At 35.9% G+C, this 27170-nt stretch overlaps 1 protein-coding gene across 3 annotated transcripts; it reads right to left on the bottom strand.

Annotated features, from left to right (window-relative positions):
- Nucleotides 1-4076: 4076 nt before the first annotated feature.
- On the bottom strand, nucleotides 4077-20774 carry LOC147283669 (glycoside hydrolase family 2 protein). 3 transcript variants are annotated; one of them, XM_086243451.1, is made up of 18 exons: nucleotides 20683-20774; nucleotides 20426-20590; nucleotides 19342-19581; nucleotides 18138-18284; nucleotides 16001-16079; nucleotides 15295-15478; nucleotides 14759-14824; nucleotides 14036-14275; nucleotides 12830-13036; nucleotides 12417-12720; nucleotides 9913-10072; nucleotides 9405-9513; nucleotides 7447-7582; nucleotides 7267-7322; nucleotides 6898-7197; nucleotides 6678-6800; nucleotides 4801-5490; nucleotides 4077-4473 (listed from the first exon to the last, which is right to left on the bottom strand). In XM_086243451.1, the coding sequence occupies exons 2-18, from the start codon at nucleotides 20556-20558 to the stop codon at nucleotides 4303-4305; spliced, it is 3345 nt and encodes a 1114-aa protein (XP_086099577.1). In that variant the 5' UTR covers nucleotides 20559-20590; nucleotides 20683-20774; the 3' UTR covers nucleotides 4077-4302. The 3 variants fall into 3 exon arrangements, with proteins under 3 accessions (XP_086099577.1, XP_086099578.1, XP_086099579.1); XM_086243452.1 differs by lacking the exon at nucleotides 20683-20774 and having other exon boundaries at nucleotides 20426-20672; XM_086243453.1 differs by lacking the exons at nucleotides 20426-20590; nucleotides 20683-20774 and having other exon boundaries at nucleotides 18138-18267; nucleotides 19342-19535.
- Between the last annotated feature and the right edge of the window lie 6396 nt (nucleotides 20775-27170).

The raw sequence follows: 27170 nt of genomic DNA, 5'->3' as shown, positions 1-27170 counted from the left end.
ATAGGGTATATAGAGAGTATAGCCTTATAGGATATATAGAGGGTATAGCCTTACATGGTATAGGGTATATGAGGGGTTATAGTCTTACATGATATATGGTATATAGAGGGTATATAGTTTAGGTTTTAGGGTATGAGGTGTTATTTATATAATTATTAATCAGTGACCTATTTTTCTAATAGTATTTGCATCCAGCGCACATTATATTTACCTTATATCACATGAAACTTACTATATAATTTGGTTTCTTCAATATTTTTTATCTATGTAGTAAATAATATGTTAAATAAACATATGGTCAAGTTTCTTTCAAAATTTTCGTATTTTGATAGTAATTTCCATCGTTTTTGTCTAATTTTATCGAAATTTCCGCGAAATTTTAATCGAAATTTCCGCGAAAATTTCCGTCGAAATTTCCATCGAAAATTTCCTCGAAATCGAAATTACACTCCTTGGATCCACTATCTTTATCGCTATTTTGTTGTTTTGTCGTTGTCTTTAAGTAATTTTCCTTTCCTATGTAAGGTCATCAATGAAGCTTGGAAAGATATCATTGTTCTTAGTTTTTATATCTTAGTTGAAGTTCATTTACTTCCCAGATTTATTTTTTCTTGTTTTATTTTGTTTATTCTAGCTTCTCTAAATATTTTAAAGCTATTTATCATTTATTTGAGAAATTGTGCAAACGGGGCTTTGAGCGATGGTTAGATTTGTAATGAGAACCATTATTAGCTACCAACCTCACCTCCATCACATCACATTTACTTTTCATTTCAAAGTGTTTTGCTTTTATTTAGGTCAAATAGCCCTCAGTAATATTGTCACAACTTTCGAGTTTCACCATAGAGTAAGATTGAACACAGACAGGTGAAGTCCTAGCATAAGATTAGGCAAGAAAAGAACCCCTGACCGAGAGTGATCAACTCTTCTCAATAGAAGTCATCGGATAACCAAAAAGGCCGTTTCCATTTGTTTCGGCTAAATCCTTGTTTTTCCGCTTCGGTGGTGGCACGCTCGCAACCCTAGTGCCACGTGGCAGCCCTCTAGCTTGACACGTGGTCGGGGCCCATTTTTGTGACCAAACAACAAGGAACTAACTTCTCAATTCTCACATCTTCTTTGACCCTACTCACAAATTCATCTTTTTGATTTATGCCTCATAATTCCCACGCACCATTTGTTTTCCATTCACAACATATCAAATCTATTAGGAACTTCAATAAGGAACATAAAATAGATAAATTGTTGGAACAATAATCAGAAATATGAATTTGATAAAAGGAAATTTCAATAATAGATAATAATAAGAAAACAACAAAATGTATACACACTTTAATTAAGTAAAAGGAAAAATAGACACAAAGAAATACTAACATATTGTGATTAAGGCTTGCATATTGCAATGTCCTAAAGACATAATTTCGCCTGTGCACTTGTGCTTGCAGTTCTTTAGGCGTCCGTCCTCCCAGGATACAACAATCAATAATTCTAAATTGAAGCATTGCAACTTTGACTCTAGCAAACCAATTATATATTTGTACTATCTTCAGTAAATGATACGAGGAGAAGAATAGAGTGACTAGAAACTAGAAAATACTTAATTCCATAATACAGAGCATCATGGGTTTATATAGAACCTAAGAGATGCTTACGAAAGAACAAGACTAAACAATATACACAATGGCTCTTGGCAATGAAACATGCAACTTTTGCATCAGACACATCCTTGTGAAGAAGCACAACCAACTACTGCAATATGTGGCACCGCTTGGCAAAAGGAAAGTGGCTGCACTACTTGAAAAGAGACAACCAGTATTGCACAAATGCTACTATTGGTATTTGACCAAACTTGATTGGTTGTAATTCAAAAGTAACTACATCATTTTTAATATGGCAACGAATAATGTTATACTTACTATATTGTTATACCATTTCACGTGTCATTACTTTATTGGACAAAGCACTATTGTATTGCAGCCATTGGACTGGACAACAAGACTTTACAATTTTCATTCAATATTTAGAAATTAAATATTATAATAAAGATAAATATTATATAATATATAATTTCCATCATAAATAACCATTTCACTTGGTTATTGTACAAAGATTATGTTACACGGTTCAAACACAAACAAAGCACTGAAGTACTTATGGTTAGTTCAAACCAGTTCAAGCCAGACAATTCAATGACAGATGTAGTTAAATATTCACAGAAATGAACAAACACATAATGGTGTATCTAATGAATCAAACTGAAACCGAGTAAAACAAAAGATGAATGTTTAACACATTTCAACCATTGTGTTGAATGGATTAGTTTAACAAACAAATTTAAATTTAATTTCCATTTGCAGGGAAAATATAAGCTTAAATGGAGTAGTTATGTCACCAATGCACTTGCTTTCCACAAATAAAATTCAGTGTTTGTAGTAAATAAAACAATTTAGGGCTATTTGATTAATGTATCTTTTCTTCTCGATCCAATGATTAATGTATCTTGTTCTCACTGGCCCAAAAAAAAAAAAAAATGTATCTTGTTCTCGCCCTATTTTTTCAACACCGAAGATACACCTTTTATGGATTCAAACTTAAATATGCTTAATGTGAAATGATGCACCTTGCTCCAGAGCATGCCCCTAATATACATAATTTCGGGGGGGTTATGTTCTTCTCGTTTTCTTTTTTGTTTTTTTATGGTTTTTTATGGGAAACTTCCATTTATGTCCTTAATTTTACAATTTACTTACTAAAGCTTTATGACTTTTAAAATTTTAACTAAAGTCCAATAATATTGTAATTATTCCATGTTACATAATATTGGTATATTATTTTTTATTTTTTTCACACATACCAGGCGTCGAGTGGTCGGCGGTTATTTTCGAGTATTCGGCAGTGCATTTTTACTTTTTTGTTAAGGCCTGGTTTGTCAGCTTTTATATTAGGTTTTAACTCTGAGATTTTGAGCGAAAGTTTCCACAAACCTCATTCTATACCCTAAGAAGGTATGAGATTAACTCGTACCCTATACCCTCAAAAAATTAAAAAATAATGATATATTTATTTGACAAGACAATGATTAAATAACTTTATTTAGAAAAATTAAGGACTTTATTTGGAAAAAAAAAAAAAAAAAAAGTCATAAAGTTTTTTTTCTAAATAAGAAATGTTAGAAGGATTAAACTAAAATTTTTCCTTTTTTTATTGTCATGTATTTTTTTTTTTTAAACAAAAACCTCTTTTATTTTTTCAAAAAACTTCTTTTACTTTAAAGGCATTGCCACATCATTTAATAGCTTAGTGATAGCCACTGGATCTTATTTGTAGACCCTTAAATGTAATTAAATTCAAGAGTCTAAAATCATTGTTAAAGTATGTGTAAAAGTATTTGTCCTATGATCTTGCCCATAAGTTATATATACATTATAAGCTAATCTATAATGTATAAATTAGTTTTAATATACATTGTAAACTTACACATAACATTATAACTTAATTAGAAATGATCACCCGCTCATCTAACCATCCACTCATTACAGAGCGGGAAATTCAATAATCGAGACTGTCCATTTTTTAGGTCCATTCTCAAGAGTCGTCCTTGTAAAAAATCAATTAAATCAGTAATTGTTTGGTCATCCAAACCTTGCAGACAAATATAGTTCGTCAAATAAAGTTTAAACAATGTTGACAATGATACACTGGCTAAACAGTTTCTAATTTGAATACTTTTTCACAAGAGTAATATTTGAATAATGCCTTAAAATATAGACGGTTTCAATAATTGAAGTTCGTTGCTGAATAGTTACGTGAGCACGATCATTACCGTATAACTAATTATCAAACATAAATTAGTTATTTTATTTGTTTCTTCTTTCATGTACCTTGAGATTGTGAAGTGTAAATAATTAATTGGTGTGTACGTGCCAACCTGAATAAGATCTCACATCATCTTGACATCTTTAGCCTTTAATGAATCAATGTAATTTATATGATCTATAGACTTTTTTGGTACAAACAATGAAAGTAGTCAGAAACAATTTTGGTTTTGGTAGAGAAAAAAAAATATTGCAAGAGTATTAACAACGAAAAAGCTATCGAATAAAAAATATTTTGTATAGATACACTCCCAAACCAAACAGAAGAAAGGTACAGTAATTGCCAAGTTTTGGCTTTATTTATTAGCACATATGATTACTTTCCCTAGTTGAAAATGAGCTAACCAAGAGAAAGGAAACATCTCATTAAGATGGCCACCCACATTGTCAATCATACAGTAGCAAGTTGTCGAGCCCATAATGTCTACTAGTTTTGAAGTTGAGATTTGTAGATGTCATCGCCAGAGGTAGCTGGAGTTATCGGACACAACCTAATTGAGAATGAATATGGAATCGCAGGAGTCAGATACTTGTCGTGAACACACGGGGACCAACTATCATCGCCACCCAGGCCCATATGCTTGTGATCAAGATGAACCTGCAACACCAGAAAACCCATTATAGATAATCTCTCTGCAAGAAGAACTTGGGTGAGACGCTCATAACACAATCATGATAATGTGATCGGTCTAACCACTAATAAGAAGCAACGTCATCAGACTTACTATAATAAATAATAAATTTAAAACTTTATTTTACATTCCCAATGCATGGTATGTAGTGGGAAAAAAAAAAAACTAAAAACATGACTTCTTGTGAGTGGCTAGACCACCACATCTGCTGATCACATAGTACTGAGTGTCCCACCCAAAATTTTCTCATTTTCAACAATCTACTGGTACTAAAATGAATAAGATGTAATTACCTCAATGTCCTCTCCTTTGATAAGATTTTCATTGTGTGTTGCCCGATCAAGCTCAGCAGTGGTGTAGTAACTTGCATTCATCTGCATAGGTGGAGAGCTCCCATAAACTGAAGCATAGAGTCCCAAACCATCCTTGTTTTGAAGTGTCACCCATCTAACATCAGCCCTACCTGAACATTCCCCAGGAACTATATAAGGGACATGCATATCACCCACTTTCTGCTCATAGACCCCAACATGAGCAGCTGCTTTCCTGTCTGGATAACATTCAAATGGTCCTCTTCCATACCATTTAATCCGGTCCATTGACTTATCCAGATGGAACTCAAGTCCCACACGTGGCAGCGGTGGAAGGTTCGAACTTGGACTTGCATTGCATTCAACTATAACATCCCCTGAACCATAAATTGTGTAAACCACATCAATTTCAATTAAGGAAATTCTGTTTTCCACCTCAGATAATGTACCCTCCTCGCTCTTTGGAACACCGTGAAAAACAGCAGCTATTTTCACAAGATGGTCGGTCTTATTCTGTATAGAACAGCTTTTGGTAATATAATGAAGGTTATCAATATGAGCAGCTTTCCACAAGGAGATATAACTACTGGGACCTCCTCCTTTGTCATTATCTGTGGGTGCTCGCCAAAAGCATGGAAATATGCCTTTCGTCATCAAAGAAACTCCTTCAACCTACCATTTTTTACCACAGAGAATTTTATTTTATTTTTTAGTACGAAACAGAATTGAGTACATTAATAAAAATTGCAATGTACAATTAAAGTGGACCAGTAGTCCACAAATAAAAACCCTTAATGAGACGAAACATCCTTAGCAAAAAAAGATGAAGAGTCAAACATTTATCCAAGCAGAAAACATAACAACCAGGAAACTATCATGAAACCTAAGAGACAGCAGCCTCCCAATCCGAGTTACGAGACAGAGGGCTAGTCATGAAACGGATTTGAAACAGATGCCCAAAGCAAATCTTAAAATCTAGCCTTATCCCATAAGCAATGCAGACTACATCTTTCCCCTAAAAACCTCACATGCTTTCATGTAGAACAAAGTAATACACGAGGTACATTAAATTACTTCTATAAAAACATTTGAAATGAAACGGTTCCAAACAATTATGCATATTTCATTTGGTTTTCAAAAGCATGTTTCTGTATTACCCAAATACTTTGTGACAATCACTCTTTTATTGTCCAACTAAGAAGGATAAAGGGTAGAAAAGAAAAAAAAAATTGATAAAAACCATCAAAAATTAAAGGCATGCAAGAAGCCTTCAAGGAAATTCTGTGAAAAAAGTGGTTACCACCTGAGAATTCTAGTCAAATGCTTAAAAAGGAAAACGAGTTTTCTTCAGTTCAACAATAAAATGGTTCTCTTTGAAGAGAAATTACATGCATCCTTCTATTCTCACATATATGAAGAAATTTATGTACATACACACGATATATGGAGGCCACCAGAAGTAATTCGAAAAGAGAGAGGAGATCAAAAATGAAATTTGTTAACGAGAGAAGCATCATAAGATGTTTAGTATAGCTGGGGTTGTTTGAGACAATACTACAATCTGTTTCATGTTAATGTGTTAAAGAAGCATGAATTTCATTCATGAATGCTGGTTTTTTTTTTTTTTTTTTTGTAAGACTTAATGCTGGTTTATCAGAGACAGGGAATTGACAGCAATAATGTATAATCGATTGTCCAAAAACTGAAGACTTGTTAGTAGGAAAGAATGAAATAGTTGTCAAAATTACTTTTGATTTTTAAAGTGGAAGAAAATTGTTATGGGGGATTCTAAACAAGCTCCAAATTGTTCTAAAAAAAGAAAAGAAAAACAAAAAAAAAAGAACAACGGTGTTTAATACCTTCCAGCTTTCAATTGTTCCCCTTTGAACATTAAATATTATCTCCCAAACATTTTGTCCACTGACTCTAAGTGTATCCCCAAGAATTTCACCAATGAATGTAGCATCTTTAGTCTTGATGACCTGGAAACCAATATCAATTGTGAAAAGGTTATCAATATAGTGAAAGATACAAACTTCATTCTTTAGTGTCAAGTAGGTACGAAGCAAGAGCAACTACGTGAGGAACAATCTCTCTTTTGGCAGGCAACTGGACTTGTGTAGATGAGATGACATGACCAGCTTCAACCCAGCATGTGGAATGCAAAAGCTTAGCAGTTATTGTTAAATAAAGTTCCTCTGCAAATGACGAAGTCCATAGAGTATACCACGGAGCTGATTGCCACTCAATATCAAAACTCTTCTGAGGTTCAATCAAGGGAAGAGATAGAATGCCAGATCCAAGTTTACATCCATCCCCATGAGCAGCCCAACTGAACTCCAATCCTTGTGTTGAATCATAAAAGTGGTTATTTGTTATCTGCAAGGTGAATTTCAGGTAAAGAGGTATTCAATAACAATACGTAAATGCTGAGTATGTGAGAAGTACCTTTAGTGTTCCTTCCCTAAATGAAACCTTGATTGGTTGGTACACGTACTTGACTTCTGAAAAAAACAATCAAAGCCATCATCCATGAGTCATGATTTAATTGATAAGACAAACAAATTTTATCTTAAAGAACTCCAAGGGCAGTGCTAGTTCTAAGTATGACATAAATCATCAACTTACCATGCAGTGCAGGATGAGGAGTTCGATCCGGCCACACAATGCCGTTCAAACAGAAGTTCAAATCATTAGGAACATCACCAAAGTCACCCCCATATGCCCAATGTTTACTACCATCAGCACTATCCTTCAATAGGCTCTAATTATAAAAGAGAAAAACCAATTACCCCCTGATATACTTTCTACTTCTAACAACTAAGAATGGACAAAAAAATAAAAGAACTAAGAATGTGTGTGTGTGTGTGCGCGTGTTAGAGAGAGAGAGAAGAGTACATTTTAAGAATTAGCTTAGCAACAAAAGACTTCGATATTCTACTTAGATTACATGAGATGGGTTGGCATTATTGTGGGAATCGTGTTGAGTACAGGAAATCTACAAAAGATACAAATCTAAAGGGGTCATCACTTTTCCAAGTACTTCACTCATCTTAGTCATCTTTGACCATGGAAGTAAGAACTAAGCCAAACCAAATTATTCATTATGTGCTTTATGAATGTGCTTTAGTTAATGTAACCTAAAACCTGAGACATGTCACAGTGGTTGCTCATTTGCCAAAAGTTAATACAATGGACTATTGTTATTAACCTTATTATGTAGCAGGGACGTAGACATAGGAATCTATGACATGGGGGAAAGGCAAGATTCAGACAATACAATGTTACATGTTTTGGAAAGATGCACAGGCCTGGTGACGGCAAAGGGATGCACAAGCACAAGGATTAGTTATTCAACATAGAAATTTAAGGTTGGAACTTGTAGAAAGAAAAGAAACAGGAAAATGAATATGGGAATTCAGATGGATGTGGGAAAATTGACAATGTCTTTTGTTCCCCTGAATAATACATGATTTTAGTCAATGATTAGTAGCTAAGAGTGCCCTTGTAAATAAGATACAACTCTTACAAGGTTGTATAATGACAATGAAAGGACAACAAGTTTCAAGTTATAGCTTATAAGAGAACTTCATACATTTATAAATATGCATAAAGTTTATAAAGTTGAGTTGCTTTTAAAAAAAAAAAAAAAAAACATTTATAAATATGGTGTGATTTTATTTTTGAAAACAGCACACACACACACACACACACACACACATACATATATATATATATATATATATGTATACATACAGGTGTATACAGAGGCCTTCAAGTGTGGGATCCCCACATTTAGGCTTATTTGTAGGATCCCTCATTGGGCTCACTCCATATTGTATTTTGATAATCGGAACCGTCTACTTTTTTTGTCTCCATTGAAGGATTGTGCTTGCAAAAAATTAGGTTAATCGGAAACCATTTAACCATTGATTAAATGATCACCATTTCAAGTGTTTATCGAAAATATTTTGTTCGTCTATTTATTTGATCAAATTTTGATAGCTTAATGGTTTCTGATTTGCTTAATTTTTTACAAGGATGATCTTTGAATATAGACTTAAAAAATAGACGGTTTGGATAGTTGAAATACTATATGGAGTGGGCCCCCATGAGGGATCCCACACTTTAAGGGGCCTGCATGTGTATATATATATATGTGTGTGTGTGTGCGTGTGTGTGCACCTAAATATTTACATGTATACAAAAGTGACAGGACCTTTACAAGGACCCTGAATCCAGGTTCATGCCTCTTTCTGTGTCTACATAGAGCATGAAGTACCTCTATGGAAGTTGAGCAAGTGGCATGTCTATGGACATTTCCCTACTGCAATAACTCTTAAATTTCTGTGAACCGCATACTAAGTATGCAGTATCATTGTGATGCACCCAGATGTTGTATTTCCAACAAAGCTAAATCAAATTCTACTGTTCTATGTTATGTGGGTATGCCAAATAAATTAAATGGGGTTGCAAGAGTGTGAGATGGCATGAAATCCAATTTTTAAAGTAGGCTTGATGTATCATCACTGTATTTCTTAAGGACACCAAGGATGTATTTCTTAAGGACACCAAGGATACTTTACCTGATCAACCCATTCCCAGATAAAGCCTCCTTGGAGACCGAATGTGCTATCAATTGCTTCCCAATATTCATGTATATTCCCATTGCTGTTTCCCATTGCATGTGAATACCTGCCATTGTTTTATCATAATGCTTATGTCAAGAAATTTGCTAGGCCATGAGCATAAACAGAGGCATCTTGCACAACTTCACAAAATAAAAAACATTTTAGAATATAAAACAATTGTTGGACCATAACCTAACAACTTAAGCTTTTGGAATGGTGGTAAACTAACAAAATTAATCATGGAATTAAAGGAGGAGATTATGAGTTCAAATCAATAAATTGCAACCTCCCCATCTAAGTTGAATTCCACATGTTGGACTTTAGTAGTGAGAGGCGCACATGTGAGGAGTGTTAAAATATATAACATAATTGTTGGCTCATATCCTAATAACTTAAGTTTTTGGGAATAATGGCAAACCAACAAGCTTCATTAAAACAATAGTAAGAATTCAAAATTACATACTCGCACAATATTAAAGGACGTGTTTCATTTGGATCTTTCGCAATCTTCACCATGTCCCAAACCCGCATATACATGGGACAAACAATATCTGTAGATGGGGTTCTGGATCCGCCCCCTTCATAATGCAACAGCCGTGAGGGATCCTTTCCACGAACCCAACCTAAATTCAAGTGAGTCTCCAAAAGAATAAGTGATAGGAAAAGATGGGGAAATGGAGATGCCTTGGAAGCAACTTCAATTATACTGTTCAAATCTTTAAGAAGAAAAGGTGATCATAATCCTTTTTAATAAGAAACACTGTCAGTTTAAAAAATAAAAATTAAAGTACAGAAATAGATAGACAAGGAATATAATCCAATCTATAGAAAAGGTGATCTGAACTGACTAACCCAACTTTTAGTAAGCCTACTCATACAATTCCCGCACAATGATTAACTTCAGATGCCAGAACTTTAATAATCAAGAATTATTAAAAAGTAGAATGCAGGCTTCTTTCTTTCCACAAAATTCACCTTCTCTACTGTAATCCCATCCACAAATTATTGCCAACTCTTGACCATTACTTCCTTATTTTCAAAGTTTTTGAACCCAAGTCCGTCATCATTTCAAGGTAAAAAACTTATTAAAGCCACTCCAAGGGCCATTACGAGATTTACTACTGAATATACTGGTTGACAAGAAGGCCCTAGATGGGGAGATTCGCAGGAACTCTCTCAATTCAAGAAAGAAATGTAGTCCAAGATCTGTCCATCATGTTCAGTGGTGAGGCTCAAACACAGGCCTTGAGAAGGAGAACTTAACAGTTAACACTGAGCCAACTGACACTGTGCTAAGCACAAGTGTTGCTTAATTATTAAGAAGTCTTTTCTTAATGATTGAGAAGGAGTGCAGCTATAATGTAGTCTTGGTAGTCTCTGTCTTACTGTTTGTTAAAGTTTTTGGGTGTTACGTGTGACTTTTGAACAATGGACATATTGTCCTGTGTTGTATTTCTTTCTTCATTAATAAAAGTATTGTTTCTCATCAAAAAAATTTAAGAAGTCTTTTCCCTTGTCAAGTACAAGTTCCAAAGTTTTGAATATTTTATTAGTTGTGTGCTTCTACATTTGAAATTATTGTAATGAAACCTGAAGAACTATCATTAAAGAAATTTTCAGAAAGTTCTGCTCTTTTCCATTTTTCTTTATGGTGAGTCCATTTACCTTTCTCTAGATGAGACTCCTACTTGTGAAACTTCCAAGTTTCCTGATTTCTTTTAAAATTTCTTCACTTTTGTGAAGAGCTGCTAGCCACTGCCAGCATAATTTTAACACTAACTTCTTCTTCTTTTTTTTTTTTTTTTGTTATTTCCATTGTTCTTGTAATGATTGAGTGATCTTTCTACACCCAGTTTACCCTGATTGTATCATTACCTCCTTTTTATAAAATAAAAAAAATGGTACGTTTCCTCTAAAGAAGTTTATCCTATCCCAGCTTTGCTGACTACATGATTTTGACTTTCCTGGGAATACAACAAGCAATTTTTTATTTTTCCTTTCGAGAAGAAACGATTTTTATTTATCCAAAGGTAATTAAAATATGTGAACAAGCAGTCCACAGCAACAGAGACGAAACTAAATAAGATTGCAGTTTTACATGAAGAATCCTTGTACAGAAGCTAAAAGCTGGAAAGCCATTATACCAAATCCCAAGACACAAAAACGATACTGACTGTAACCATCAACTCACAGCTGCTTTCCAATCTAAATAGATGGACTGACACGAAAGCTCTTTGGACTCCCAGGCAACCGAAGCCCAAAGAGAGGACTAAAACAAATTCTTTACCAGAGTTCCTCCACTCGCTCTCCTTCATATCCTTCAAAAATCCTTCTATTTAGTTCCCACCAAACTACCTATACTATAGCCAATACAATGCAGCCCCAGACCACTTCAGCTTTCTTACCCCTCCCTGCGACCCTATGCTTTTCAGGCAGTAAAGAGAATAATCTCTTGGGACAACCAAAGTCACATTTGCCTCCCTAAACAGCCTCCAACACAGGCTTAGTAAAATGGAAATTTAGAAACACGACTCACACTTGCCCTATCTCCTTTACACAAAACACAGCAAACAGTTTTCTTTATTTCAACCCAAAACCACTTAGCACAAACATACTAAATTGTCATTAAATTCTTTCATTAATTTGAAACAGAAACAAACTTCTTTATTTCAAACATTAAACTTTAAAGCCTTAGCCCACTATAATCTATAAGCATTAAAAGTACCAAAACAATAATCGCCCTTTAGAAAGTTTCCCTGTAAAGGCCTAACATGATTGGTAATTAACTAACCCCGAAAAGCATGTGTGCTTTCCTTCGGAGCCACTAGAAGAGCTATGTCTATGTCCATAGGATAATTAAATAATATTTATATATGCTGAATTTTTTCTAATGAAGAATAGATAACTTTATATGGAAGTTCTTCAAAGCTCAACCAAAATCAAATATGATTAAAGAAAACTGGTTACCAGCTAAAGCAGAATGATTAGGTCCATATCCAGATTCGTTTCCTAAGGACCAAGAGATAATGCAAGCATGATTTTTGTCTCTCTCAACCATGCCTATCACACGGTCCATCATTGCAGTAGCCCAACTGGGTTCCAATGTAGGATGCTTCACATGTCCAGAAAGATCAAAACCATGGGTCTCAATATTGGCTTCATCTATCATGTACATGCCAAACAAATCACAAAGCTCATACCAGCGGGGATGTTGGGGATAATGGCTGTTTCTCACAGCATTGATATTGTATTGCTTCATTAAAACCAAATCCTGTACACAGAATAGTGATGAAAATATAGATACAGTAAACAGGCCATCACCTCAAGTTGCAACATCAACTTGGAAAGCAGAGGACAAAGGTAACTAAATTAGGTGTCACCTTAACCATGCAGGATTCCATGTTTGTCTTCCCCAGACGTGGATGATGCTCATGCCTGTTCACACCCCTAATTATTATTGGATTCCCATTAACAAGCAGTTGTTTAGGGGCTTTTGATATTTGTCGTATGCCTACTGGGCATGATTCACACTCCACAATGTTGCCAGATGCATCTTTCAGTATAACAACAAGAGTGTACAGATTTGGCTGTGGATGAATGTAAGCAACCGGTTAAGACATTAGGATGCAATATATATGTAGGGAGGAGAAGTCAAAAGTGTTAAAACTAAATTGTGTAACACAAAACCTGCTAAACTCAAATCGCATGGAAACAAAAAAACTACTCCGTCAATATGGAAAAAAATAAAAAATAAAAAACACATAAATAAGAAAAGAGAAGCTCTTCTTTATCTACTTTCTGGTGCAATAACAAAGGGCTAAAGGGATGCAGGTATGCAACTGATAGATATTCAGGTGAGCCCCTTTCTCATATCCTTTCTTCAGCTCTTCTTCTCCCCTATAGGATGCAACCAGAAAGCCCTATCCCCTTTGACCCTTTGTTGTTGTGTCACACCAAAAAGTAGAAAGGAAGAGCTTCTCTTTTCTTATTTATGTGGTCTTTTTACATATTCACCAATTATTTTTGGAGTATCCATGCTTCAATGGAGAAAGAATGTAAAAACCATGTAGGAAAGTACCAACTTCATAGTCTCCACACAACTTGACTAAACCTTAATCCTAACTAATGCTTAGTAGAGCCCAGCTGCATAAGGAAGAAAGTTTTGTACTCTCCTACATAGTATTCACAATAACATGAATTTTAAGATAAAATTAAATTTGCACAAACTCTGGTGTTATACGAACAAGAAAAATCCAATTATTCTACAGACTGTATATAATTTATGTATTTAACAAGGCATTATAATGATCAATCCAATGTTTCCTACACATCTAGAAAAAGAAAGCAAAGTTATATACACAAAAAGGTGCAGCACACAAAAAAATTACTCATTTGCTTAAAATATTCCCAGTGCCAGGGAATCCACTTCCACGGTTCCACCACATGACAGACATTTTTAGAAGGCATCAATGACTCAATGAAGTTCATAATACTAATAATTAGGAAAGTATATATTGCTTAAAATGATTTAGCTTAAGAACAAAATATGAAGAAAGAAAATAAATTAATGAACTGAGCTTCCTCACTTGCTCTGCAGACCAAAGTCTTGGCATGTCCAGTCTCCCTACGAGCAAATAACCATGAAATCCAAGACTTGTGCTGGGTGAGATATTAAGCTTTATATTAGCCACATTAGATGAGAGCAGATCAACATGTCCATCACTGCTGTACCAACTCCCAGTGTCAAACAATGCAGCTTCTATAATGAAGTTGGCAAGAACATTATCTTTACATGTTTCCCGGGAGTTATCAATTTTCACTTCAACCTGGATAAAAAGTGGACAAAAACAAGATTTTAAAGTGTTTTCCATGTAGCACTGAGAAGAGAACATAATCTCATCATATTGCATATTCATAAAAGGGTAGATTCCAAAGGCATGACTGATAAATCAATGACAATGTACATTTAATAGACAATGGGATATTAAAAAAATGCGAGCATACACAAATATAATTAGATAGTATGAATAAAAACCATTAACAGACAATTCACCCCATTAAAAGCCAAAAAAAAAAAACAGGCAATAACTTTCCAAGCCCAAGCACATAAACCATTTCATGTACTTTTTATTTGTTATCATAAGAAATGAAGACTTTATCATATAAAAGTCAATGGATTACAAAATACTGTCCAGCCATAGGCTAGAGGTCCACCAACTAGACAAAAGTCACAAAAGTACAAAATACTATGTTTGTATTTATTACTAATTAAACACAAAAAGATCCTTCTTCAATTAATAAACACTTACCTGTATGTCTGCATATGAAAAATCTTCAGCCAGATTTGATTTAAAAAAATAGTCTGCAATGAATACCTGCACATCAGTTATTTTCAAAGATTTAATGTTATGCAATGCTCCAGTAAAGTCAGCACCAAAATTTTTATTTTACATAGTCAAGATAACAAGGAAATAGTTTGGATAATCCATATGTTTAATTATAATAAAATAAGGATTAGCGCATCAATGAACTCAGTCAGACTTCCAAGTGCACATTATAGCATTACATTGTCCAAGTGCACATGTCGATTTTTCAGAACGGGGAAAGGGAGTTGGCAAAGATTAATAATGACTCGCAGGATGTACATGAGTTTTATTTGTTATAAAACATATCTGTAAACTGACTTAAGAAGAAATGGAATAATTACAGAGAAGTAACCACAAGAATCATCAATGCATACATGTTTGCCCTCAGTCTCCAATGATGTACTAACTCCAAGAAGTGCCCATTTCTTAAAGGCTAATTGTAATTAAAAAAAGGATATAAGAAAGAAGTTAATACAAACCTGAGGCTTGGAAATAAGAAGCACATCACGATGAATGCCAGATAACCACCAATGATCTTGATCTTCAAGGTAAGATCCATCACTCCATCTAAATACTTGAACAGCTAGTACATTTTTCTTTTCCGTACCGCACGGATAACAATAATCAGTTATTTCAAATTCGGCAGGAAGTCTACTGTCCTGACTGACCTAGCACAATATTGAAAAGTTTGTTAATGTATCTGGCAGGGGATTCCAACCAAACCATGCAACCCTTATAAAAATGGCATTCTTCACTTTGATGTAGCAAGTACTTGATTGACATGATCCATAAGACTGACAAGGATGCATCTGACTATCTCAAATACATAGGTTAGGACTCATTTTCTTTCACTGTGAAAAAAGTAAACTAGACTCCACTGACATCCTAACTGATTAAACAACCATGAAATGATTCAATTGTAGATTGCAAAAGAATATCTTCTGTTAGCATCTTAAACTCACTCTCCATAACTCTTATCCACTAATGTAGGTGCACTTAATCTGTGAACCTCTACCTTACTGAGATAATTTCCATGTAAAAAAAAATATAAATGGTCAGTGAAAACAGTTAATGCACACTGAGAAGACTCCATGAATGAAACTTTAACGTATAGAGTATAGAAGGTAAGCATCTGCTTCAGTATAATTATGATAATTCACAAAAGTCCTTACAAGTACTTATTACCTATATCCTATAGGGATCCCATTTATCCACGCACAGAAGGCAGAATCAACAGCTTCGAAGTGCAACAAAATCCTACGCCCTGTCAAATGCTAATCAATATAAGTACTCCTAGCTTGAAACAGCAGAAAACATTCATGCACACACGCACGCACAGACACATATATACCCAAAATTTTATATTGCAGGACATCGTGGCTCACCGTGGATCACATTAAATATATGGTTTTATCAACGTAATCAACAGAGTTCAGGGGTGTCATGCAGCTAAAACACCAAAGTGTATATATATATATATAGGTACATGCATACATTTGTATGTAGATACAGCAAAGATCCCGTGATGCAGTGGCCAATTTCAAAGTATATTGAACATCCCCATCCATGTACCAAGCACCATATGTTTAAGAGTCTTTGTACTTTTTTTTTCTATAATAAATGCAATTTACACGTCTTTTAAGTTCATTGCTTTGGAGTCTTATATTTATTGTCTTAGTGTCATTCTGTCACATGATGAATGCATTAGGTGTCATGAATTATGCCTTTCCAGAATTTGAGTCCTTTCAATGATTCATCTACCAATGGCTCTATTTCGTTTTGGTTGTCACTTTGGCCATCAATGGCACCTGTTTTTAGAGATGTTTCTCTTTCTGCTATTTTATTAGATTGGAAGGCTGCGGTCAGTTAGGCTGTTTGTGTATCTTCTTGGATCTTGTTTGTAGTGTTGTTAATATGGCTTTGTACTTTAGGTGAACATCTTGTTCACAATCCTGTACCATTTGTCTTTTTTGTTAATAAAAGTTTCTTCTTTTTTTAATAGAAACCAATTTTATTTATCAACTTTGAGAAGGAAAAAAACAGCGCTGTAGACAAGAAATCCACATCAGAAATACAGCAACAATGACAGACATACAGAAAGAATGAGACAGAACATTACATCAGAAATATAGTTCTAATGAATAAACAAAATTAACTGGACAACAATAAAATTCAACCTGCAGCTGCCCTCCAATCCAACATTACAGAAGAAAAGATAGGCCGTTAAATTTCATCGAAACAAAAGCCCACAGTGAAGACCAAAACACCTTACTCTCTCCCAAAGTTCCTCCACCCCTACCCCTCTATAATCTTCAAAGGGTTATAAAAAAAATAAAAAGCAAAAAAGCCTATCAATGGTTCTATAAAAGGGCTACTTTGAAATTAATTTAATGGTGAAAGAAATTAAAGTTCCTGCTTTTGTGTGAAACATAAGTTGGCTTGGTTCAAGTCAACCTTCAATGTGATGCTGAAGGCTGGTGCGATGCTGGAATTTTTCTAATTTCTCAATTGGAGTGATTCCATAACACCTTTGATGCAATGCCAAAGGCCAGAGTGAGTTCAGATCTCTCTTTTCTTCCTTTCTCTGACTATTATCCTACATCATTTTGGTATCCAACGGCGTTTTGGAATCACTCCAATAGAGAAATTAGAAAAAAAAAAAATCCAACATCGCACCAGCCTTCATCATTACAATGAAGGTGCCTTGGACTCACTCCAAGTCAACCCATGCTTTACACACAAGCAGGAACTTTAATATCTCTTACCATTAACTTAATTTCAAAGCTTACAAAGTACCCCTTTTATAGAGCCACTGGTACATATATGAATCACTGAAAAAACCCAAATTAATACACTTAAATGCTAAAAGACATAATTCATGACATCTAATGCAATGAACCTAAAATACAAATGTAAATTGCATTTATTACAGAAAAAAATTAGACTCTTAAACATATGGTGCTAGTACTTGGATGGGATTCTTAATTATACTTTGAACTTAGCTCCGGCATCATCCCATTTGTCAACCAACACCTATTTAAAAATCTATTAGTCGCATTTCTGACACATTAACATAGATTCAGGTCATAAACAAATTTCTTGTACAAATTTACATTAAAAAAATGGTTGCATATTACAGTAATACCAAACTTCAAAATATACTTATTCCAATATGCAGAAGATAGAATCTGGTACAGTTTTGATATGATACTTACCAAGAAGCTGAAAAATTTTATAAAAAAAATAAAAGAAATAAAAGAACCCCAAGACCTCAAAATATAGTAATCAGCTATGGGTACCAATACAATCGAATTGATCATACCCTTCCATTCTTTAGAAATGTGAAAGTATGTCCTATAACAGCCAGTAGGGTTGTCCACAGGAACAAAAGGTGGATCAAGTGGAAATGGATATACAACATTTGTATAAATAGGCCTGTCAAACCCATGCATCTGCCAATTTGAAGGAACTGTTCCATTAGAGAGAAAATAAAATCATGAGACATGGTTGTAGGATAAGAATTACATGCCTTAGATGTGGAAAAATTATATTGAAGAATAACATAAATAGTTCATAAACTTGTCCAATAACTATACTGGTAAAGTTCAAAACAGTAAAAGGAATAAGGATATCATCAACCAAAAAATATCAAAGATTATTGAAATGCCTCTTTAATGTCAATCATTTTCCTACAACTTAGCTTCAAGCTTAAACAAGAATAACCCAAAAGGTTTATGGGTGTTCGTACACATGATACACAAGATTTCAGGTATTCGTAAACATTCCTTAACATGCCTTCAAAAGTCTGTCAAGTTTCTATAAAATGACATTGAATGCCATATTACAGCGTTGCAAATTACGAAGATATAAAGATAAGCAGTTCAGAGAAAACTCATGGTAAAGCGATGCAATAGATCTTTCTTATGCATGCATATATATAGAATCTATATTATAGATACATACATACATACTTGCATTAATACTAATGGTTTACCTTTGCTCCCAAAAACTTAAGCTATTAGGATGTGATACAACTATTAGTTTTATATTCTAACCAATAGATATATACATATATATATGTATCTGTCCTTCTCAAGGGCAGACGCCCGCATTTTTTTTTTTTTCACGAATTCCTGTTGCCGAGCGCTTAGCAGCCATTGCCGAGTGCTCGGCAGTGTATTTTTCTTCTTCTCCGAGAGCTCGGCACATTGTAAGGGCCGCTCTCAATTGTAGTTTAATAATCCAAACTGTCTATTCTTTTAAGTCTCAATTCCAGGAACATCCTTACAAAATAATTAGACAAATTGAAAAACATGAAGACATCTAATTGTGATAAAATAAATAGACAAAAACAGTATTTCCAGTAAACACTAAGATGATCACTATTTTATCAAATGGTTAAATGGTTTCTGAATTCTCTATTTTTCTGCAAGGAAGCTCTCTGTATATACTATAAATATATATATATATATATGTGTGTTAGGTTTTAAAGGAGAAAGAAAATTGAAAGAAACATATATACTTACCAGGCAAAGTTTCCCACTCAAAATCCTGAAATGCAGTCTGATAAAAATTGACAGGTGCATTTCTAGGACTGGAAGCCAAGAAAAATTTCCAATAGCCTGACAAAGACTTCACAAAAGGCAACCCCTTGACCCAAAGAGCTGCACTATCAAGAGCTCCTGGAACAGCATCATCATTCCAAACAGCAGAGTTGGATACCAGAAAATTCACTTTATTGCGTTCATACCAGTATTTAAGAGATCCTACACAACATACAGAACATCAGATATCTTCTTAAAGTAAGAGATAAGATGCTAGAAGAATCAACAAATTATCAACAATGTAAAAAGGTGCTTATAAATGGTAAGATCAATTTAATTATTTATGAACCATTTCAGGTTTTTATGTATGAGCCATTTGAGGAATTCAACAAGGGCTACTGTTGGATCAAAACAACAATCAGAATTCAGATTGAAGCACCAAATCCTTGGAAGACATGCATTTAGAAGATTTTTCAATTTCCTAAAAGAATCTAATTTGCATTCCTGTAATAAACCAAATACAGCTGAGATTGAACACTAACACAAACATACATACATGCATACATATTATGTGTACTCGTGTGTGTGTGTGTGTGTGTGTGTGTGTAATTTTGCGAAGCCCAAACAGCTAAATGAATTGCCAAATCATCATTCCCAAAGTAAATAATAAATATTGCATGTACAACCTGAAATCCATAATAAATGAAACAGCTAAATGCATTTATAATGTATGTGTACTTCATACTAAATCTACCAAATGACAAAACTCACAAAACCCAACATTCATAATCCTAAACCCACCATTCATAATCCTAAACCCACCATAAAATTTTACACATCTGAAATTTACACATCCGAAATTTAATACGATTCTGAATCAAAGATTTATATTCCAACCCCATTTACAGAGTAAACCCCCAAAACAAAATCCATCAGTTAACTTAACACTTAAAAGAAAAAAAAAATCAAAATTTAACAAAACAAATTTCCAGCAACATGAAAACACTGTTAATTCAAGTAAGACACTGAAACTGAAATGGTTTAGTGATTTTTGTCTCTTTCTCACCTTCAATTGAATCATGGCAACGTAAAGTGACATGTGAATCTCTCTTCCTCCACTTGATGACAGATTGGTCCTCCCACACCTGATATCCATTCTCCAAGGGAAAAACAAGTTGACCCGCCAAAGAAGAAGCCATGGCCTATCCAAAACTGTACCCACAATTGAATCCTAGAAACAAAATCGATCACTTCGATTATCTTACTAGTTACTACAAAATCAAAGAAAAACGAATTCGAGAGGCGTAGCGCATATTCGCATACCAGTGGACTGTTAGCTGATATTGAGGATCAATCAGACTGAAGCATCTTATTAGTGGACTGTTAGCTGTTAACAAATTATGGGGACTAGTAATAGTAACGGATAATTGGATAGGAAATTCTATTCATACCCCCGTTTGGCATTTATACCCAACCCCGAAATATTGTCTGAATGTTGGCCAAAATGTTGATTTTTGAAATTCACAAATTACGTGATTAAAATTTTAGAATATATAAATTTTTTTGTTTGGATAAATATAATCATAATATAATTTAAATATAGAATTTATAGTAGTTTTATAAATAAGTAATGGTGATGGTGACAATAATAAAAATGATGTTTGTGATGAATTGTTGATGATAATAGAGGATAGCCCACAAGTGGTAAAAGAAATGATGGCAATGAAAATTGGGGTGTTGGAGGTGGCAGCATTGGCAGTAATGGTAATGGTGGTGGTGGCGGCAATGGTGGTAGCGGTAGTGGTGGTGGAAGTGGCGGTGGTGGTGGTGGTGGTGGTTTCAGTGGCGGCAACAGTGGTGGAGGTGGTGGTGGCGGCGACGGTGATGGCAGTGGCGGCGGCGTTAGCAATGGCAGTGGCAGTGGCAGTGGCGGTGGCAGTGGTGTCAGTAGTGGTGACAGTGGTGGTGGTAGTAGTGGTGATATTGTGCTTTTGGATAAAGTAATTTGAAACTTCTAGAATATGTAAATTCTCTTGTTTGGATAAATGTAATCATAATAGAATTTAGATACGAAATTTATTGTAGTTTTATAAAATAGTAATGGTGATGGTGGCAACAATAAAAATGATGTTTGTGGTGAGTTGACGATCATAGTAGGGGTGATGGCCCACCGACGGTGGGAGAAATGGTGGCGGCGACGGTGGCATTGGTGATGGTAGTGATGGTGGTGGCGGCGGCGATGGTGGTGGTGGTGGTGGTGATGGTGGTGGCGGCGACGGTGGCGACAATGGTGGTGGTGGCGGCAATGGTGGTGTTGGTGGTGTTGGTGGTGGTGGTGAGGGCGGCGGCGGCGGTGGCAGTGGTGGCACAGTGTCAATGTAGTGACGGTGGTGGTGGTAGCTGTGTGTAAGACCCTTACAAGGTCCTATGGATCTTGGCCTCAGCATAGGGTGGATGTCGATGGCATGGTGCGCTTATGACAAGCACACGCACTAACACAGATGCATGGAAGATAGCATGTTTGGGACATACATGGCTTGGTTGAGTTGCTAGGTCAAAGAGGGTGCACAAGAAGGCTGATGCAAGAAGGCAACAAGCCTTGTTTACTTGATAGGCGCAGGAAGCCTTGCTTGCTAAATGTTGTATGTTTTCCTAGAGCAATTATAATAAACCTTTTTAACAACTCTAGGTTAACTCGCAAGTGCACGAATCGCTAAGTAGCAAAGCTTACAAATACGAGGTCGATCCCACAGGGAATTGTACTAGCGTACGATTACTAACTCAATTAAATTCAATTAACCCAACTCTGACTCACACACGCAAATGGGGGTTTTGATTGGTTTTAAGGCTAAACTAAACAAACAGAGAAATAATCAAACTTTAAAATGATAACTGAAAGATTCAGATAAAACAATAATAAAGAAACATTAGGGGTCAGAATCCACCACTAGCATACCATTCACTCTACTATGGATATTAACAATCAATAGATAAACATGTTGACAAAGTTCGTCTACTAAAAGGTTTGGCTAGTCACTTTTAGCAATTACTCCCCTTACTGTGCATAAACTAAGAGCTTCTTGGGCCTTCCTTAGCCAGTTAACTTGCATGTTCCCTAGTTCTAAGCTAAGGCAGCTGTTACCCATGCAAGAGTCGTTACGATCTGTGAGAGTGACAAACACATAGCGCATGGCTCCAAATTAATGTACTGTATGTCATCTATGATCTCTTTTCTCATGAATATTATCTTAGGATACCCACTTGTTGCCTATTGAAACTATCATCCTTTCGAGCTTATTTAATTTCACAACAGATATCTAGATGCATGCAACCTAAGGTGATCAGTCAAAGATGCGAAGCAAATAGATTCAATTTAAACAGAGATCCAAGATTTGTCAACATATAAACAATCAAAATATTAATAATCCATAGTAAAAGTGAACAGCAATGCTAGGGTTTCATCCTAGCCCTAGCCCAATATTCAGCTACACATAATTAAATTCACAAATAAATAATGCATGATTAAAATATGAAAATAAAAGAAAGGGAGAGAGATCAAGCCGGGGCAGCAAGGTGGAGGTGCGGCTGCAATGGTGGTGCGTAATGGGGCTGCTCGGCCTTGGGCTCCACGGCGAGGAGGCTGAGGTGCTCGGCAGGGTGGCAGCAAGGTGGTGATGGCGTGGCTGCTGGAGGTGGCTGCGGCTTGGTGGCGCAACTTGGTGGTGGTGGCTGCGGCTTCACTTGATCCTCCTTCTTCAGTTCAGCACAAAATAAAAGAAAGCACACAAGAAAAGGTGGCTGCTAGGTTCGGCCACAAAAGAAAAGAAGAAGAATAAAAAGAGAGAAGGAGATGGTGGCTGCGGCACAAGAAGAACAAGAAAGAGATGGTGGCTGCTAGGGTTTGCTTCAGAAAAATAAAAGAGGAGAGAAGAGAACAGCCAGAGTTTCTGAAAATTAAAGAGGAGAGAAGAGAACTTCAGAACAGAACCCCTTTTCTGATTTTTAGAGATATATTTATAGAGGGAAGTGGGGCTGAGATTTCTCTTTCTCTTCAATGTGGGATAAGTGCATTCCTTGCACACCAAGGCTTATAATTTTCGGCCAAGCATGGGCCTTGGGCTGATTTGGGCTCTTTTTGGGCGTAACTCCTTTTTCAGCTCGCGGAACTGCTGCACTACCTCCACTAAAATGGCCATATCTTGAGCTAGAAAACTCGGAATTGAAATCCGTAAAATTCCCTGCGAAGCTAACATCCGTATCTTTCCAACCATATATGGCATGCTACCTGATTCGTTCTGGAGAATTACAGAATTGCTGTCGAAATTGGTGCTCTTTTTTCCAGGGTTTTGACTTCTTTTTCAGCTAGGATTTCTTGGGCTTTGGCTTGTGGGCTGCATGACTTGGGCTTACGTGACACACACCAGCCCCCTAGGGTTTTGCGCATGGCTGATAGGCTTGGGCTTGCGCATGGACTTCCTCTTGGGCTGGCGCATGCATGCATGCGTGGCCCCTTCAGATTTCGGCATTGCATAGGCCCATGGCCCATTTGACTTGTTGACCTTGTCATAGTTGACCCTTGACCATTAACTTTGACTTCCCATTTTGCCCCTCATCTCCATTTGAATTCGAATTCCTTTCTTCTCTCCATTTATTTCCATGGATGTCCACCACCTTCTAGAAGCTTCTGGAACCTTGACTTTGTAGAGTCGACTTTGACCAACATTTCCTAGTGTGACTAGGATTTCTTGTAAATGAAGGATTCCTTATCCATTTCGACTTCTCGTAATGACCATATTGCCCCTGGGGCCTCCTAGTGTCATTAGGACTCCTTTCCCTAGTAGGGTTAGGTTTCCTAGTTCAACCAGGATTTCCTGTTTCGATCAGGATTTCTCATTTCTGGCTCCGCAATGATGGTTCTGGACTTGATATTTCCTAGTGTGACTAGGAATCCTCATTTGACTAGGATTTCGGCCCCTTTCCTGGTTTGACCAGGATTTCTCTTGTTTTCCTAGTTTGACTAGGAAATGTCTAAAAATGGTCCTTTTGGCTCCTTTTCTCCTCTTTGCTCATTTTATCCTATAAGAACAAAAACAAACTAACAACACACAAAATATCGAGTTCTTGTACTCTGAGTTAGGGAGTTAGTATCATAAAATAGTGTAAAATGAGCACTCAACACACCCCCAAACTTAGATTTTGCTAGTCCTCGAGCAAAAAGAACAAAGAAAAGACTCAAGACAGACTCAAAACATCCCAACACATGACTTCATAAGTACAGCCATAAATAGCATAGTTAAGCAAGATACATATAGAATTTATTCCTCAATCTCTAATAATGCTTCAATTAACATACCTTATTCCTCCATGAAATATATAGACCATCCTTGACACAACCTCAAGTGGTTAGACAAACAAGACTAAATCAGCATACACAAAATAGATTCAACTTCAATTCTCACTAAGGCATACTCTCAACAATAAAACGCTCAGATATTGGGTCAATACGTGCACTCAAGTATATGTGAGAGATGATATGATAAATAAATACAAAAAGCTCACATATTAATCATGAAAGACAGGCACCATGAACAAAAATACTGATCTCAATAGAAGGAATTAAAATACTTGGAACAGAATCAATAACCATAAGCTTTCCTTTTATCTAGACTCCACATAATGAACTACAATTCTCCCAAGATCAAGTAGGGCTTTAATAAGGGTTGTAATGGAGGCTTAGGTTAGGATAGGGTATTGAAATGAAACGGATAACAAAGGGCTACAGACTATGGATTTGCACCAAACAATAATGGAGGCATTCCATCATAATTTTGCACTCATAGCTCAAATTCGAACACCTTTCCACTTCCATCTTTTGAAATCGTCCCTTTCCTTTGATTTTTGATTCTTGATTGATTTTTTTTTTTTTTTTGTGTGGAAAGGGAACGACAAACACTCTTAAGCACAATTCATTCTCTTCCAAGCTATGCACACACATTTCTTTTTAACCTCACAGCTTCATTAGCTCAATGCAAATCCATCAGTAAGGTAAACAGGTTGAGGAGTGAAACTCCCCCAAACTTAGGGTTTGGTATAAGGGTGAACAAAGAAAAGGTCATTAGGCTCAAAATGTTTGACTAGGGTTATAACACAGGGTAGGCTTTAGGCTATGGGTTAAAAACAAACAAGGCCTAATATCATCTCCTAAGATTCATGTAGTTATATCCATGCTTTGAATAGAATAAGAGAGAAGTTCTAGCTTTTTGATTCACAATTATATTCCAAGTACTTAATCAAAAGAAAGAATAATGAGATCACAACGACTTTATATGACAAGAAAATATCAGAGTAACGTTAACACTCAAGAATTGAAGTACAGGGCTCAAGAGCTCACTTAGGTTATACAAGTCTACTCTATTAAGTATATGCATCTCTAAGCATGCAAGTCATCACTTAAGCTCATGAAAACAAGGCCACAAGTCCATAGAGTTGTAAAGCATGTTACGAAACAATACTAGATAAAGAAGAATACATACTATATATACAAGCTAGACATGCTTAAAATAACCATACATAATGAAATCAATTAGTTGGGGACTCAAGACTCAAAACAAACAAAAACACTCAAAATTTTTTTTTTTTTTTTTTTTTTTTACACACTAAAAACTAAAAATGCATTGCATTCCCCACCCCCAAACTTAAAAGAAACATTGTCCTCAATGTTTAAATGAATGACAAATGTAATGCACAATGTAATGAAAAGAGGAAGGAAAAAACAATAAATAAAACAAATCTACTTAAATGAGCGAAAAGAGGGTGAAAACGTACCTTGGCTGGTGTGAAAAGGCTCGCCCATGCATAAGTACAAAATCACCTCCTCGTCGTCATCCATCCCTTGGGTTGCCTCCCAAGAAGCGCTAAGTTTCACGTCTTCAGCCAGACCTAGTCTTGTACTAGAAATCAATTTTCTCTTGATTCAGCTCAAAATCAGGTTCAAGGAAAGGCTTCACACGATGACCATTGACCTTAAATGTGTTCCCATTCTTCGGGTTCTTGAGTTCAACTGTACCATAGGGAAACACTCTAATCACCTCATAAGGTCCGGTCCATCTTGAACGCAACTTGCCTGGGAAGAGACGTAATCTTGTATCATATAATAACACCTTCCCTCCAACAAAGAATTCTCTTGGGCGTAGCTTCTTATCATGGTACCTCTTGGTCCTTTCCTTGTACAACTTAGCATTCTCATATGCGAAATGTCGTATTTCCTCCAGCTCACTAAGTTGCAACTTCCTTTTCTCACCAGCGGCATGAATATCAAAATTGAACTTCTTAATCGCCCAATATGCCTTATGCTCAAGCTCAACTGGTAAATGACAAGCTTTCCCATAGATCAGTCGAAACGGAGACATTCCAATGGGTGTCTTGTAAGCGGTGCGATAAGCCCATAATGCATCATTAAGCTTGGTAGACCAATCCTTCCTATTGGCGAGCACCGTTCTTTCCAAAATGAACTTAATCTCACGATTCGATATTTCCACTTGCCCACTCGTCTGAGGATGGTAGGGAGTAGCCACTTTATGCCTTATTCCATATTTCTTCATCACGGCCTCAAACAGCTTGTTGCAAAAATGCGACCCCCCATCACTAATGATTGCTCTCGGGGTACCAAATCGTGCAAAGATATTGGTCTTAAGGAAATTCAAGACCACTCGAGCATCATTAGTCCTACAAGCGACAGCTTCCACCCACTTAGACACATAATCAACTCCAACCAGAATGTACTCGTATCCAAAAGAAGATGGAAATGGCCC

The sequence above is a fragment of the Dryas octopetala genome, chromosome 5 (genome assembly GCF_963921425.1).
Source record: "Dryas octopetala chromosome 5, drDryOcto1.1, whole genome shotgun sequence".
Taxonomy (NCBI): Eukaryota; Viridiplantae; Streptophyta; class Magnoliopsida; order Rosales; family Rosaceae; genus Dryas; species Dryas octopetala.
The sequence above is the reverse complement of the archived record's forward strand: the minus strand, read 5'-3'. Positions and strand labels throughout refer to the sequence as shown.